This window comes from Mytilus edulis, chromosome 1 (assembly GCF_963676685.1).
Source record: "Mytilus edulis chromosome 1, xbMytEdul2.2, whole genome shotgun sequence".
Classification (NCBI taxonomy): domain Eukaryota; kingdom Metazoa; phylum Mollusca; class Bivalvia; order Mytilida; family Mytilidae; genus Mytilus; species Mytilus edulis.
In genome coordinates, this window is record NC_092344.1 from 86,120,612 (window position 1) to 86,134,200 (window position 13,589).

Here is a 13,589-nt window from a genome sequence, read left to right on the forward strand (position 1 = left end):
CCCATGTGGGATAAATTGGTTTGATGCTTAACCAAATATTCTCACAGATATTTACAAAGTGTGGTGGGGTGCTTATAGGTTTAAAATCGTTGTATTAAGGTTAGACTGTGATTTTAAAAACAAATGGTGATATTTTTTTATAATATTTACAAAAAAACGGTGTGGGAAATGGACATGATTACAATTCCGGATGCGGGATTATAAAAAAAATAAAAAAATCTGTTTTGAAAAAAAAAGGTGCAGGTGGGTCCGTTGAACAAGGAATTAAATTGGTGTGGCCTAAGCTTGCAATTTATTTACGCAACTTGATTGGTAAGAAATAGGCTGAATATAGATTGTCTTGAATGTGTCAAATTTTTATCTTTCCTAGTAGGAATGCATCTACAAAATTGGAATACAGTGAAAATAAATTGCAGCAAAGTAGGCTATAATGTACTAAATACATAAAAGAGTTTCTGCAAAAATAAGGTGATTACCAGATAATTTCCTTTTATACAAATATTTGTTATAATAAACATCTATAGATTATGAATGATGTTTTTTTTAGACTTTTATACAGTTTAGCATTCAACAGAGAGTTCATGGTGAAGTTGTGGTATACCTGTGTCTCTATGTCTATTGTATCTGTTACAAGGTATGGTATAATATATTAATCACCAAAGCTTTCTGACTAAAACTGTGAATGTGTTGAATAGGAAAGTGAAGATGCCATATTTTACAATAGTCTTAACCAGGGTTTCCCCTGGGTCAATTATTTTTTTCGCCACCTCTTTCGCCAAAACATATTTTTCGCCACTTTATTATTTTTTTCGCCAAGTAAGATATAACTATATTTTTCTTTAAAGATTTACCTTTTTTTCTTACACCCCACCCCCTTTTTTCCTTAAATGAGGTGATTTTGCCCAATTGTGTCTATGATTATTCTAGAGTCTACATTTAATGAATAAACACTAAACATTTACTTTAAAACAACAGATTTTGTTTTTAACATAAAAGGGAAAAATATTCATTGTATTTTAAACAACTTTTCTAAATGAGGGGGCCACTATACTTTTAATAATAAAGAAGATATAAGTCCTGGAATACAACAAAATTAATGGACAGGTTTTGATTATATAATACCAGTATAGTTCATAGGGAAAGTTTCTTTAAAAGAAAAATATTGATGTGCCCTTTAATTTTGTACTAAGAAGTGGTTTTTACAACAAAACAAAAGCTTTTATCACATGATATTTTGATCCCTCATTTCATGTGTAATCATAACATTGAAGGGCTACTCTCATTCAAGGGGTTGTTCCCAACCTTTTGGATAGATTCTTCATAACGACAGGTTTCATTTTTTGACCATCGTAAATGAAAAAGTTGAGACGTAAAACTATGCTTGAAACACACGTGTCACTCAAACGACTTTAAAGTAGTCTCCCTAATCAAATACCTATATTAAAGTCAAAGGATAATTAAAGTTTTAAATCGGAGATTTTTCTTGTTTTTGAAAATTTTTCGTCACAACAACAGCTATCTTTTCTAAACTATCTTTAAAAAGAGAGGAGACGTCAAAAGTTTGCTTCAAACACGTGCGTCGCAAAGTGGTAAATAAATTCTGTATGTGACATTTAGCGGAAGCCATTTAACCATATCATTTTGTCAAACAATTCAATCAACACCTTTATTAATTAGTCCTTTGTTGTCGATAGCTATAAAATGCAATCAGCTGATTATTGATTTTTTGTCCAAATCTTAATGATGTCAAGGTGAATTCCGAGAATTGTCTGATAGGTAAAGTCCGAGAAACTCGAAAAAAGTAAATAAACAAGATGGAGGAAAATAAATCGTTCTTTCGCAAATGACGAATTTTTATCGCCACAATTATTATTTTTTCGCAAATTGCGAAAATGGCGACCGCCAGCGGAAACCCTGGTCTTAACTATTAAAATGTTGATTGTCACATGAGAAATCAACGCATTAATCGTTGATAACTGCTGCAGAGTCCAGCTATCAAAATTCTTGACTAACCTTGTTGATGTGAACTTAATGGAATTAATGGTATGAAAGAACGGAATGACACATTATTACAGATCTTTAAGAGAGAAATAAGTTCTTTGAAATTTTATGAACATATTTTGAGTAGTTTTGTACACTATTAAAAAATTTAGAAATTATTTTTTTGATATTTGTAGTCATAAGTAAACCATAGATGTATTTCAAATTTGATTGTGTATATTACAGAACTGAAACAACGTTATTACAAACGTTATCTAGAGGATTACAGATGTCAGAGGAGGATATTAATCGTATAGTACCAATGTTGTCAGTGTTTTGTTCCATGTTTAGTCATTCTCTGTATACATTACATGACGCTGATTTCTATGGAGAAACATTCAATGGTAGGTTAAATATGAATAAGTGGAGTTGTGAGGTATATTTCAAATAAACAGCAATATAACTTTATCAAAAAGACATCTTGGGTTTAACAGTAGACAATACTGTATTTGAGCCATATGCATATGTCAAGCTCTAAATTGTTCTTGATAAACTGTTGGTGTGGTGAATTAAAAAGACTACAAAGTACAAACTATATGGTTTACAATTTTGAGTATTACTGCCTTCTTATTTTTGAGTCAGTGGCCTTGTCTGAATTGGAGAGGAACAAAGTCTATGCATGCAAAATTTAGAGAAAGATTGGCATTCTTAGATTGAAAATGTTTTAATCATGTAGGGTGACTGTGAACTAATCTAAGTTATCAGTAACTTATTTTACAAGTCTCAAGAATCATACATTATTTGTTGATAGTTTGAACAACTTTTGACTTTGAAAATGACACACAACACTTTAAAAATTTTTAAATTCTCAGTATTTGATTTTTTTGTTTGTTAATTTTCAGATAAAACCAATAGTATGCCCTTTTCTCTGGATGAGTTAGTACCAATGATCTTGATGTTAAGAGATTCCTGTTTAGGAATTATAGAGCTAGCCCATCCTGATGCCAAACCAATGATCACTGATGATTACAAAGAAGCTCTAAGAATCACAGGTGTCAGAGATGTCACCAAACAATCTAGAGATGAAGAAACCAGAAGATGGGCTTATTTATTCAAGGTGAATAGATATATGATTAATGGTCTTAGCTCTTATGTGCTCTTTGGTCTGATTGTTGTCTCTTTGACATATTCCCCATTTCCATTCTCAATTGTATGTACATGTATATACCTATGTGTGAAAGGTTTGTTTTTATGCCCCACCTACAATAGTAGAGGGGCATTATGTTTTCTGGTCTGTGCGTTCGTTCGTTCATTCGTCCGTCTGTGTGTCCGTTCGCTTCAGGTTAAAGTTTTTGGTCAAGGTAGTTTTTGATGAAGTTGAAGTCCAATCAACTTCAAACTTATTACACATGTTCCCTATGATATGATATTTCTAATTTTTATTCCAAATTAAAGTTTTTACCCAATTTCAAGGTCCACTGAACATAGAAAATGATAGTGCGAGTGGGGCATCTGTGTACTATGGACACATTCTTGTTTCTATATATGATTTGACTGGTAACAAATCTATTAATGAGTTCTGTGATAATTGGTCGTATTACATTATTATACATAGCATACCGTCATTAGTAAGGATCCATATAGATTATCTACGACCAATTATCACAGAACTCATTAATAGATATAACTATTTGAAAGTTTCCTTAAATGTTTTATGTAAGATTGCAAAGTAAAACAAAATTATTGTTATGATAAATTTTTTCATATCTGATTTTCATAGAATGTTTAAAATTCTAATGTGATGACCTATATATCGTCAACCAGTATAATCACAGTATATATAAAAAAAGAAGATGTGGTATGATTGCCAATGAGACAACTACCTAAAGGGCAATCCCATAAATACATAAAACTGGCTGTTCTGTGTTACGCCCAACTTATTTATAATGTACTACAAGGTATACTAAATTTTCGACATCAAAACCTACAGTTTACGTAGAACAAGTAAAATTCTTTTAATGAAAACTTGCCCGAAATGATGTTATCATCTTGGGCAACTGAACAAGGAGACGTCATATGTTTGCTTCTGGGATCAAGGTTAAACAGTGGTCATTCTAAAGTTTCTTTTATACCTCAGAATGCAATAAAATTACATTAAAAGAAACATTTTGGTGAAAAATATGAGTTGGTTTTTATGCTCCACCTCGATACAACCTACGATAGTAAAGGGGCATTATGTTTTCTGGTCTGTGCGTCAGTTTGTTCGTCTGTCCTTCCTTCCGTTTGTCCCGCTTCAGGTTAAAGTTTTTGGTCAAGGTAGTTTTTGATGAAGTTGAAGTCCAATCAACTTGAAACTCAATACACATGTGCCCTATGATATGAGCTTTCTTATTTTGATGACAAATTAGTGTTTTGACCCCAATTTCAAGGTTCACTGAACATAGAAAATGATAGTGCAAATTACAGGTTAAAGTTTTTGGTCAAGGTAGTTTTTGATGAAGTTGAAGTCCAATCAACTTGAAACTTAGTATACATGTTCCCTGTGATATGATCTTTCTAATTTAAATGCCTAATTAGAGTTTTCACCCCAATTTCACAGTCCACTTAACACAGAAAATGATAGTGCGAGTGGGGCATCTTTGTACTATGGACACATTCATGTTTTTATTTGTTATTGAATAATAATATGCTTTTATATGGGGGTAACCAGAACAGCCAAAACAATATTGAATATTGTGTATGTAGGGCTTTTACAGTTAACAAAATTACTGAATGTTTGTTTATATTATAGGTGATAGCAACATTAGTACGACAAATCTATATCAGAGATGCCAGGCGATCTTTTTGTCCAAGACAAATGTGGTTATCTGACAGAGTACATATACAGGCTGATAAGGTAAGATAACCGTTGTGATGGGGCACTAAGTTTTACCCTTGTCCATCTGTACGTCATTCCTTATGTCCGTACATCCCAAAGTATGGTCAGATCATATGTTTTCATACAACTTATGTTTTTGAACTATGCATGCTATTTCAATGGAAATCGTGATGTTGTAATGAATTCTTATCTTAATAGAACAAAACTCATGAGACAAGGATATTTTTCCGTTCTCTAACTTTAGTTTGACTTATCCAAATGTTATGGAACTTATACACAATGATTATTACCTCAAAACACAGATTAAGTTTGAATTTTGTTGGCATCACATTAAATGTTCTAGAGTTATGTCCCTTTAAAAATGGAAAAATTGCTGTATTTTTTATTTGATTTCATGACTAAAATAAAATATCAACAAAGAAGGAATCAAAAATTGTTTCTAGTATTATTTCTTAATGGACATCTTGTATACTAGTAGTATTTTCTTTGCAAGTAACATTTTTAATGTTTTAGTTGTTATCTTTTCAGCCATCTCAAATTTACAGAGCACAAGGTTCAGTCTTCACAAGAAGACCATTTGGTACAATGAGGTCATTGACAAAAGTAAAAATTGGTAAGTCATTAAAAATTGGTTGCTGTCTCTTTTAAAGCAGGGGTCACCACACCAGGCGAAGTGAGCGACAAGTCGCTCTAGGTCTCCCCACTTGGCTCTAGGGAAGCTCCAGGGAGAAGTTTATGTCGCCCTCGATTTTCAGTAAAATTTCCCAATGTCGCCTCATGATTTTTGAGAAATTCTCTATTCAAATGTAAACGACCGATAGGTTTTGAAATACAAAGCATGTTTTCCCCAAATTCAGAACTGATTTCTCCGCGATAGTATCATACTTCAACATAAAAATTGCTTGCCTGGGTGTACTATAAGCAAGAAAAAAGAAAAATCTTGATTTTGTAATGATTGTTTATTGTCCGCCATCTTTGTTATTGAAAATTGTAGATGGCGCCATTTCATCTTTTCAACTTTCATCATTTACCTCATCCATATTGATATGCACTATTCATTTTCATTTTCTTGTATTTACTGACAATATGTGATGCCCAATAAAAATCTGTAAATTAAAATTTCTTTTCAAAAACGGGATCTTTTCAACTGGTATCCGCTTGTATTTTTACTACGGACGTAGTTTAGTACACCGCCGGGAACCAGCACAACGATTATAAACTACAAAATGCAGTCGGTTTTTCGTTCAGGATTTTGTTTTACAGATTGATACATGTGCTTTGTTTCAGCTTAAGGTCCTTTAAACAGTATTTCAATGAATATCTGCTCATTAATTTGATTACTTCCAAAGTTGTATATTTTTGAAAAATATAAAGTAAGAATTTTTTACGTGGATTGCACCGTATTTGTTTTTGATTTACAAGTACCTATTCCGGTTATGACAAATACAACTTTTCTGATGTTACTTTTTGTGATTTAATCATATTTAAACACTCGTGAATCAATTACATACATTTCTAACTGCAACTTCATTTTGGAAATCTGCATTTCCATGAAAATACCGCAAACATGTGCGATTACATGTACACGATTTAAATTTACAGTTTTACTTTACGTTTTCAACACATGTCAAACAGTTTTCTCTCTGAATTCTTATTAAATGTTATTTTAAGAACAAATACATTTTTGAATCATGATCTTAGCTATGAAAGACAGTGAAACCATATTTTAACTTTTCTTAATTGATTATTATTTTTGTTTTAAAAGGTTCTTGGACTTGGTTTAATTTTAAAATCGTTGAAATGCAGCATAATTTGATCCATGTCAAATCTTCAATTCATTCAGACCTACCAGAATAATCAGCTCTTATGCCATCAACTTATGGTCCTTATGTCATGATACTTTTTGACAATTTGCATAGGTACACATGTAAATAAAAAAGTATTTCAGACTACAAGCATGGCAAGACGAGGACTTACAAAAATGTACTTCCTTAGCAATTGTCATGCAAAAATGATTAGAAAAGTAACAAAAAGGTATAGATTCTTAGAAAATTTTATTCATAAAAAGTATAAACGCAATCTGTCAATTTTCCCTGAAGTCTCCCTGTTGGCCCTTCACTTCTCCCAGAAGTCTCCCTGTTTGGTCTTCACTTCTCCCTATTATTTTGAAGTGTGGTGACCCCTGTTAAAGTTGACCTAAGATTCTCTTTAGTTAAATTAAATAATTCAGATAAATTGTTAATTTCCTCAATATATTTTTATACGACCGCAAAAATTTTTTGGTCGTATATTGGTATCACGTTGGCGTCGTTGTCCGTAGTCGTCGTAGGCGTCCGAAGACTCTTGGTTTTTGCACTATAACTTTAGTATAAATTAATAGAAATCAATGAAATTTAAACTCAAGGTTTATGAACACAAAAGGAAGGTTGGGATTGATTTTGGGAGTTGAGGTCCCAACAATTTAGGAATTAGGGGCCAAAAAGGGGCCCAAATGAGCATTTTTCTTGGTTTTCGCACCATAACTTAAGTATAAGTAAATAAAAATCTATGAAATTTAAAGTAAACACAAGGTTTATGACCATAAAAGGAATGTTGGGATTGATGTTGGGAGTTTTGGTCCCAACAGTTTAGGAATAAGGGGCCCAAAGGGTCAAAAATTAAACTTTGTTCAAATTCATCAAAAATTGAATAATTGGGGTTCTTTGATATGCCGAAACTAACTGTATGTAGATTCTTAATTTTTGGTCCCATTTTCAAATTGGTCTACATTAAGGTCCAAAGGGTCCAAAACTAAACTTTGTTTGATTTCAACAAAAATTTAATCCTTGGGGTTCTTTGATATGCTGAATCTAAACATGTACTTATAATTTTTATTATGGGCCCAGTTTTCAAGTTGGTCCAAATCGTGGTCCAAAATTAAACTTTGTTTGATATCAACAAAAATTGAATCCTTGGGGTTCTTTGATATGCTGAATCTAAACCTGTAATTAGATTTTTTTATTATAGGCCCAGTTTTCAAGTTGGTCCAAGTTGCAGTCCAAAATTAAATTTTGTTTGATTTCAACAAAAATTGAATATATGGGGTTCTTTGATATATGCTTAATCTAACCATGTATTTAGATTTTTGATGTTTGGGCCCGGTTATCAGATTGGTCCACATTGAGGTCTAAAGGGTCCAAAATTGAACTTTATTTGATTTCATCAAAAATTGAATTCTTGGGGTTCTTTGATATGCTGAATCTAACCATGTATTTAGATTTTGGATATTGGACCATAATAGGTAATGTTCAATTTAAAATTCAAAGTTTTTAAGTTTAAGTTCTTAGACCACATTCATTATGTGTCAGAAACCTGTGTTGTGTCAACTATTTAATCACAATCCAAATTCAGAGCTGTATCAAGCTTGAATGTTGTGTCCATACTTGCCCAAATGTTCAGGGTTCAAACTCTGCGGTCGTATAAAGCTGCGCCCTGGTTTATTAGTTCTATAGTCTTATTGATACAAACGTTGCAACTGTTTTTATTTATTTATGTAATTTCCCTAGATGCTAGTTAAAATATAAAATAAAATGGATGGGATTAACTTAGTAATTACAACACAATTTATGTAATTTCTCTGTAAAGGGGATTGACCAAAAGAAAAAAGCTTACTATATGAAATGTCCTTTTCAAATATGTACTTTAAAAAGAAATACCCATCATATATGTGTTATTCAAGATGCTGATTTATCATTGTTTACTTTTGTTATTATTGTTGACATATATTCTAACCTTAAATTATATTTAGATGATGATGGACCTCCACTTTCTAACACTGATGTAAAGAACCTTGTCATACTCACAGAATTACCATTTGTTGTCTCATTTGCTGAACGTGTCAAGGTATGGCATTGCTGCTTTGTCAATTCATTTTTTAATGATGAAAAAGATTAAAATCTGAAACATATAAATGGACTAAAATTAAAAAAAACACAAGACTACCAAAGGCTATAATTTCCTGCCTTGGGACATGTGCATAAATGCAACAGGTTTTTTAGAACTCAACCCTCCCCTTTACCTCTAACCAATGTAAAATAAAGAAACACATCGCAATAGGCACAGTCAGATGTTAGTAGGTAACAGAAGAAATTAACTAAAATAATAATGATAAATTAATAATTGCTTATGTTCTTTGCTCATCAATCTACTGTTAACTGAAATCTTAAAAGTGGAAGTATTACTGAACAGTTTTATTTGTTCATAATGTTTTAGATGTTAATACAGGATTCTTGTAGGAAACTTTCAAATATGTAATCATTGATCAAATGCCTTTTTCTAGTAACCTGTAAGGTCATTACATTTAATTGATATTTCCTATTACAGATATTACAAAAGTTGATTCAGAATGACAGAGAAGAAAACCAGGGAGATAGACACCACTTCCTGTCCGGTCCTGCAATCAGTGTAATGATCAGGAGAAATTATATCTATGAAGATGCATTTGACAAACTCTCACCAGAAAATGGTTGGTGTTATTTTATATTGTTTGAGAGCTGGTATTCAAATATTTGCCACTTGACTTTAAGAAAAAACATTCGTTCAATCCATTCATCAGTACCTTATGAACAGTTTTGAGTTTATATTGACTATCTGCTTACACCTATCCTATGCTATTGAGTTACAATGCAGTACTCCTATTTACAAGATTTATACCTTGATAGCAAAATAATTCATGTATTGAAGCATCAAGAAAATTATTTGTTTGACATCAGATTTTAAGAACAATGTTTACCAATCACTAAATATAAAAAAGAAGATGTGGTATGATTGCCAATGCGACAACTCTCCACATGAGACCAAATGACACAAAAATTGACCTTCAACAATGAGCAAAGCCCATACTGCATAGTCAGCTATATAAAAGGCCCTGGAATGACTAATGTAAAACAATTCAAACTAAAAAACTAACGGCCTAATTTATGTTAAAAAAATAAACGAACGACAAATATGCAACATATTAACAAATAACAACCACTGAATTACAGGCTCCTGACTTGGGTCAGACACAGACATACAGAATGCAGCAGGATTAAACTAAGTTTTGTGTATTCTTTTGAAAAATTCTAATACATTAAATTATAATATTACATTGTAGAACCAAACCTAAAGCTGAAGATGAGAGTACAGTTAGTAAATGCTGCCGGTCTGGATGAGGCTGGTATTGATGGTGGAGGTATATTTAGGGAGTTTTTATCAGAGTTGTTAAAGACAGGATTTGATCCTAACAGAGGTCTATTCCTGAGTACGACAGACAGATTATTATACCCTAATCCACAAGCAGCATTGTTGATGGATAACTTCACACAGCATTATTTTTTCCTAGGAAGGATGTTAGGAAAGGTATTCTTCAACAAGATATTTTGCATGTGTAATTTTTTTTCAGAGACTTAACAATAAATACAATCAAATTAGTTGTAAGACAATACTATATTTAGATAACTCACTTTAAAATTAAAATTCATTTTAAACACTACCATATACGGCCGTGTATTGTCCGCATTTGTGTATAGTCCGCACCCCCTCTTCATCCCCAAATATCGAGGAAAAAGTCTAGTTCGCTTGTATAGTCCGCGGCAACTTTTGACAAGATCGGGTCCGCGAACAATGACGGAAAATGCCGAATTTGCGTATTTTTTTATATTTTTTTTTTTTGCCGAGATCGGCAATATAGTAAGTATTGTTGTTGAAAAGATCGATAGTCACTTAAAACTTATGATAAGTTTTTGAATGGGATCTTTAAAGATTTGTTTTTAATCTTTGTTAAAGACTGGCAGTAATCATTGTTGTTAATAGATCGATGATTAATACAAAATTATGATCAGTTTGTAAAAGAGGACTTAAAAAGATATGTATTTTATCTATTTTAAAAGTTTTCAAAAGATTCTGTTTAATTGCTCAATTAAATCGTCTTTCAGACTATCATTCTTTACTAATTAATTTAAAGTCCTAAACAATGAAAGTAAGAACTGTATTCATGTAATAAATGTTCATTAATTCAATCATGTACATTTAACTATCAGTGTTATCACTTTTGATAACATTGAAAGTGGTAGCTTGCCCAAGCCAATAAACTGTTTAAAATTCTAAAAATAAATATTTGGTATGCTATTAAACAAAACAAAATTAAAGATCAACCATTTAAGATCGAAAGTTTGATGTTTGATGTTTAAAAATTGATTAGAACTCATTAAAATATTATAACTCTTTAATCTTATCATTTCTTTTATTGATTTGAAGAACTGCCTTAGGTTATTGAATTACATTCATCACTTGTCAAAAGTTGACATGGTTAATTAATTGCTTTACACACAATCCCGTAAACTCATTCATGTAAGACGATACACCTGCACAATGTGACCTTTCACCTGGAAATATAGTTTCGTATACAAAATTCCACTTCTTTCAGGTTTACACTTTCAGTATTAATGGTTACGATTTACAATTAAAAAAATGTTAGGTCTTGATTTATTTACGTCGATAAGTTAAGAGTTAAACACAAAAAGTCAAAATACGAAAATTTTTGATACTTTAAGCACACATTTTCAAAATGGCGCATCATGGTTTACTTGTACTGTACACACGCGAATAACATTAAACAAAATCGATCTTGGGAAGATTTCACTAGCTTTCAACTTGACTATTATGGTTTTACCATTGAAGGGTTCATCTTTCATTGATATTCAGGATTCAGGTACACTGTTAAGATGCAATGACACAAATTTGACCAAATCCGAAACAAAGCGGACATTCGATCAAAGGCTGATTTTTATGCAAATTACTAAGTCAACACTGTTAGATTGTTTATTTTATTAAAAACAAATAACAAAGAGTAGTCAAGAATACAGTTAGATTGTTTATTTTATTTCTAAATAATACAAAGAGTTGTCAAGAATACATTATAACATTGACAACACATGATGTTTCTGTTTACTTGGCCAAACCTCGTTCAACATCGTATCCCAACATGGAAAAAAATGTCACGAAATCCTATAGTACTGCATAGTCCGCACCCCTTCCATCAATTTCATTCCCAGGGAAAAAAAAACGCGGACTATACACCCCTTTCTACGGTATAAGATGAGAAATTACAAAGACAAAAAAAATGATTTAAAATATTTTTTTAATGAAATATATTGCAGTAATTTTCGGATTAAATGCAGATTGTTATATTCTAACATACTCTAAATTGTATTCCAGGCTATATATGAAAACATGTTAGTAGAGATTCCATTTGCTAGTTTCTTTCTGTCAAAGATTTTAAGTCGACATGGTGGCGACCTTGACATTCACCATCTAGCATCATTAGATCCAGAAATGTACAAGTATGTAGAATATTATAATTGTTGATGAGAGATCTTAAGTATTGATTCTTTAGTACTCAAGTTATTTTGCATTTTAGTCTTTCTGCCTTGCCTTTAAAAGTTTTAGCAGAAAAGAAGTTGTAATTTGTAAGTTGCTTCTAATCGGCAATTTAATATGTGATCAGTTTTATAATAAATAACATAAAACTTTATTACAAGATGAAGGCAGAAACTCATTATTTCTAATGGCTTAAATGATTCAAATTCAATATATCATGTATTTTACAGAAATTTGTTATCGCTGAAGACTTATGATGGTGATGTAGCAGACTTGGGCTTAGATTTCTCAGTGGTCAACAATGATTTTGGGCAAACTAAAGTGAGTGTTTCTTCCATGAATTATGTTTTGTTCTAGGAATTTATTATTTGTTTAAGTCTAGAAGTCATAGTTCTTGTGTCATACTTGGTTTAGATAGTATAACAGACTTGACAGCCTTATATAAACTTTTATGACTTACTGAATATTCAAAGATTTTCTTGGGAACATTTTTTTATTTCAAAATAAGTAAAAGAGAAAGGATCCATGTATAATGCTCATGAAGTGTTGTTACTTTCATACATTTCATTTAAATAAAAAATGGAAAGCCTGAATAAAAAAAAAGACAGTATTTTTTTCAATATTTCCATACCAGTTTACCCATGTTCCTAGATATGTTTGTTTAACAATTAGTTTATATTTACTTGGATTGATTTGATTATTTATTGTAAAATACATAATTATACATTTGTATACCCAAAATAGAGTCAATAAAATGATGTTTTTAGAAAGGTTAGATTTAAGGTAGATGTAAAAAAAAATCTATGAAATTCTAGTAAAGTGTTAATCTGTTATTGCTATCCACATCTTAATAATTGCTTGAAGGTTAAGTTGAAAACAAAAGTTTGAAGAAGGATATCTCCTAATGAGGATAGTCGGAAAAGTTCTTTGAATCATAAACTTAAAAATGTCTTGCTGTATGTAAAAGAAGGTATGATTTTGATTTAATGAATCTTATATTTGTGAATTTCAGATAGAAGAATTAAAACCTGGTGGTCGTGATATAGCTGTAAACAACAACAACAAAATTGAATACATTCACTTAATGGCAGATTATAAAATAAACAAACAGGTATGTTTATTGAAATGTTCATATACACTATTGCTTATGTAAGCGATATACAAGATTTTTTTTACATTGAAAATTCAAGCAAGTAACTTTTTTAGTCATTTAGTCATGAGAAATTGTTTCAATTAGTGAAAATCTATCAAATGAGAAGAACAATAGTTAGATGATTTTATTTCAATATGCTTTATAACAAAAAGTCCAAAAATGTTGATGGAGATCTTGAAA

At 31.3% G+C, this 13,589-nt stretch overlaps 1 protein-coding gene across 1 annotated transcript in view; it reads left to right on the forward strand.

Annotated features, from left to right (window-relative positions):
* The window catches only part of LOC139493448 (ubiquitin-protein ligase E3C-like), a 29,462-nt gene that overhangs the window by 12,725 nt on the left and 3,148 nt on the right, over nucleotides 1-13,589 (forward strand). The window contains exons 11-21 of the mRNA XM_071281855.1: nucleotides 548-634; nucleotides 2,227-2,384; nucleotides 2,883-3,097; nucleotides 4,772-4,876; nucleotides 5,387-5,471; nucleotides 8,646-8,740; nucleotides 9,221-9,362; nucleotides 9,993-10,237; nucleotides 12,095-12,219; nucleotides 12,487-12,577; nucleotides 13,269-13,367. Coding sequence (XP_071137956.1) covers nucleotides 548-634; nucleotides 2,227-2,384; nucleotides 2,883-3,097; nucleotides 4,772-4,876; nucleotides 5,387-5,471; nucleotides 8,646-8,740; nucleotides 9,221-9,362; nucleotides 9,993-10,237; nucleotides 12,095-12,219; nucleotides 12,487-12,577; nucleotides 13,269-13,367 — 1,447 coding nt within the window. The remainder of the gene's footprint in view (nucleotides 1-547; nucleotides 635-2,226; nucleotides 2,385-2,882; nucleotides 3,098-4,771; nucleotides 4,877-5,386; nucleotides 5,472-8,645; nucleotides 8,741-9,220; nucleotides 9,363-9,992; nucleotides 10,238-12,094; nucleotides 12,220-12,486; nucleotides 12,578-13,268; nucleotides 13,368-13,589) is intronic.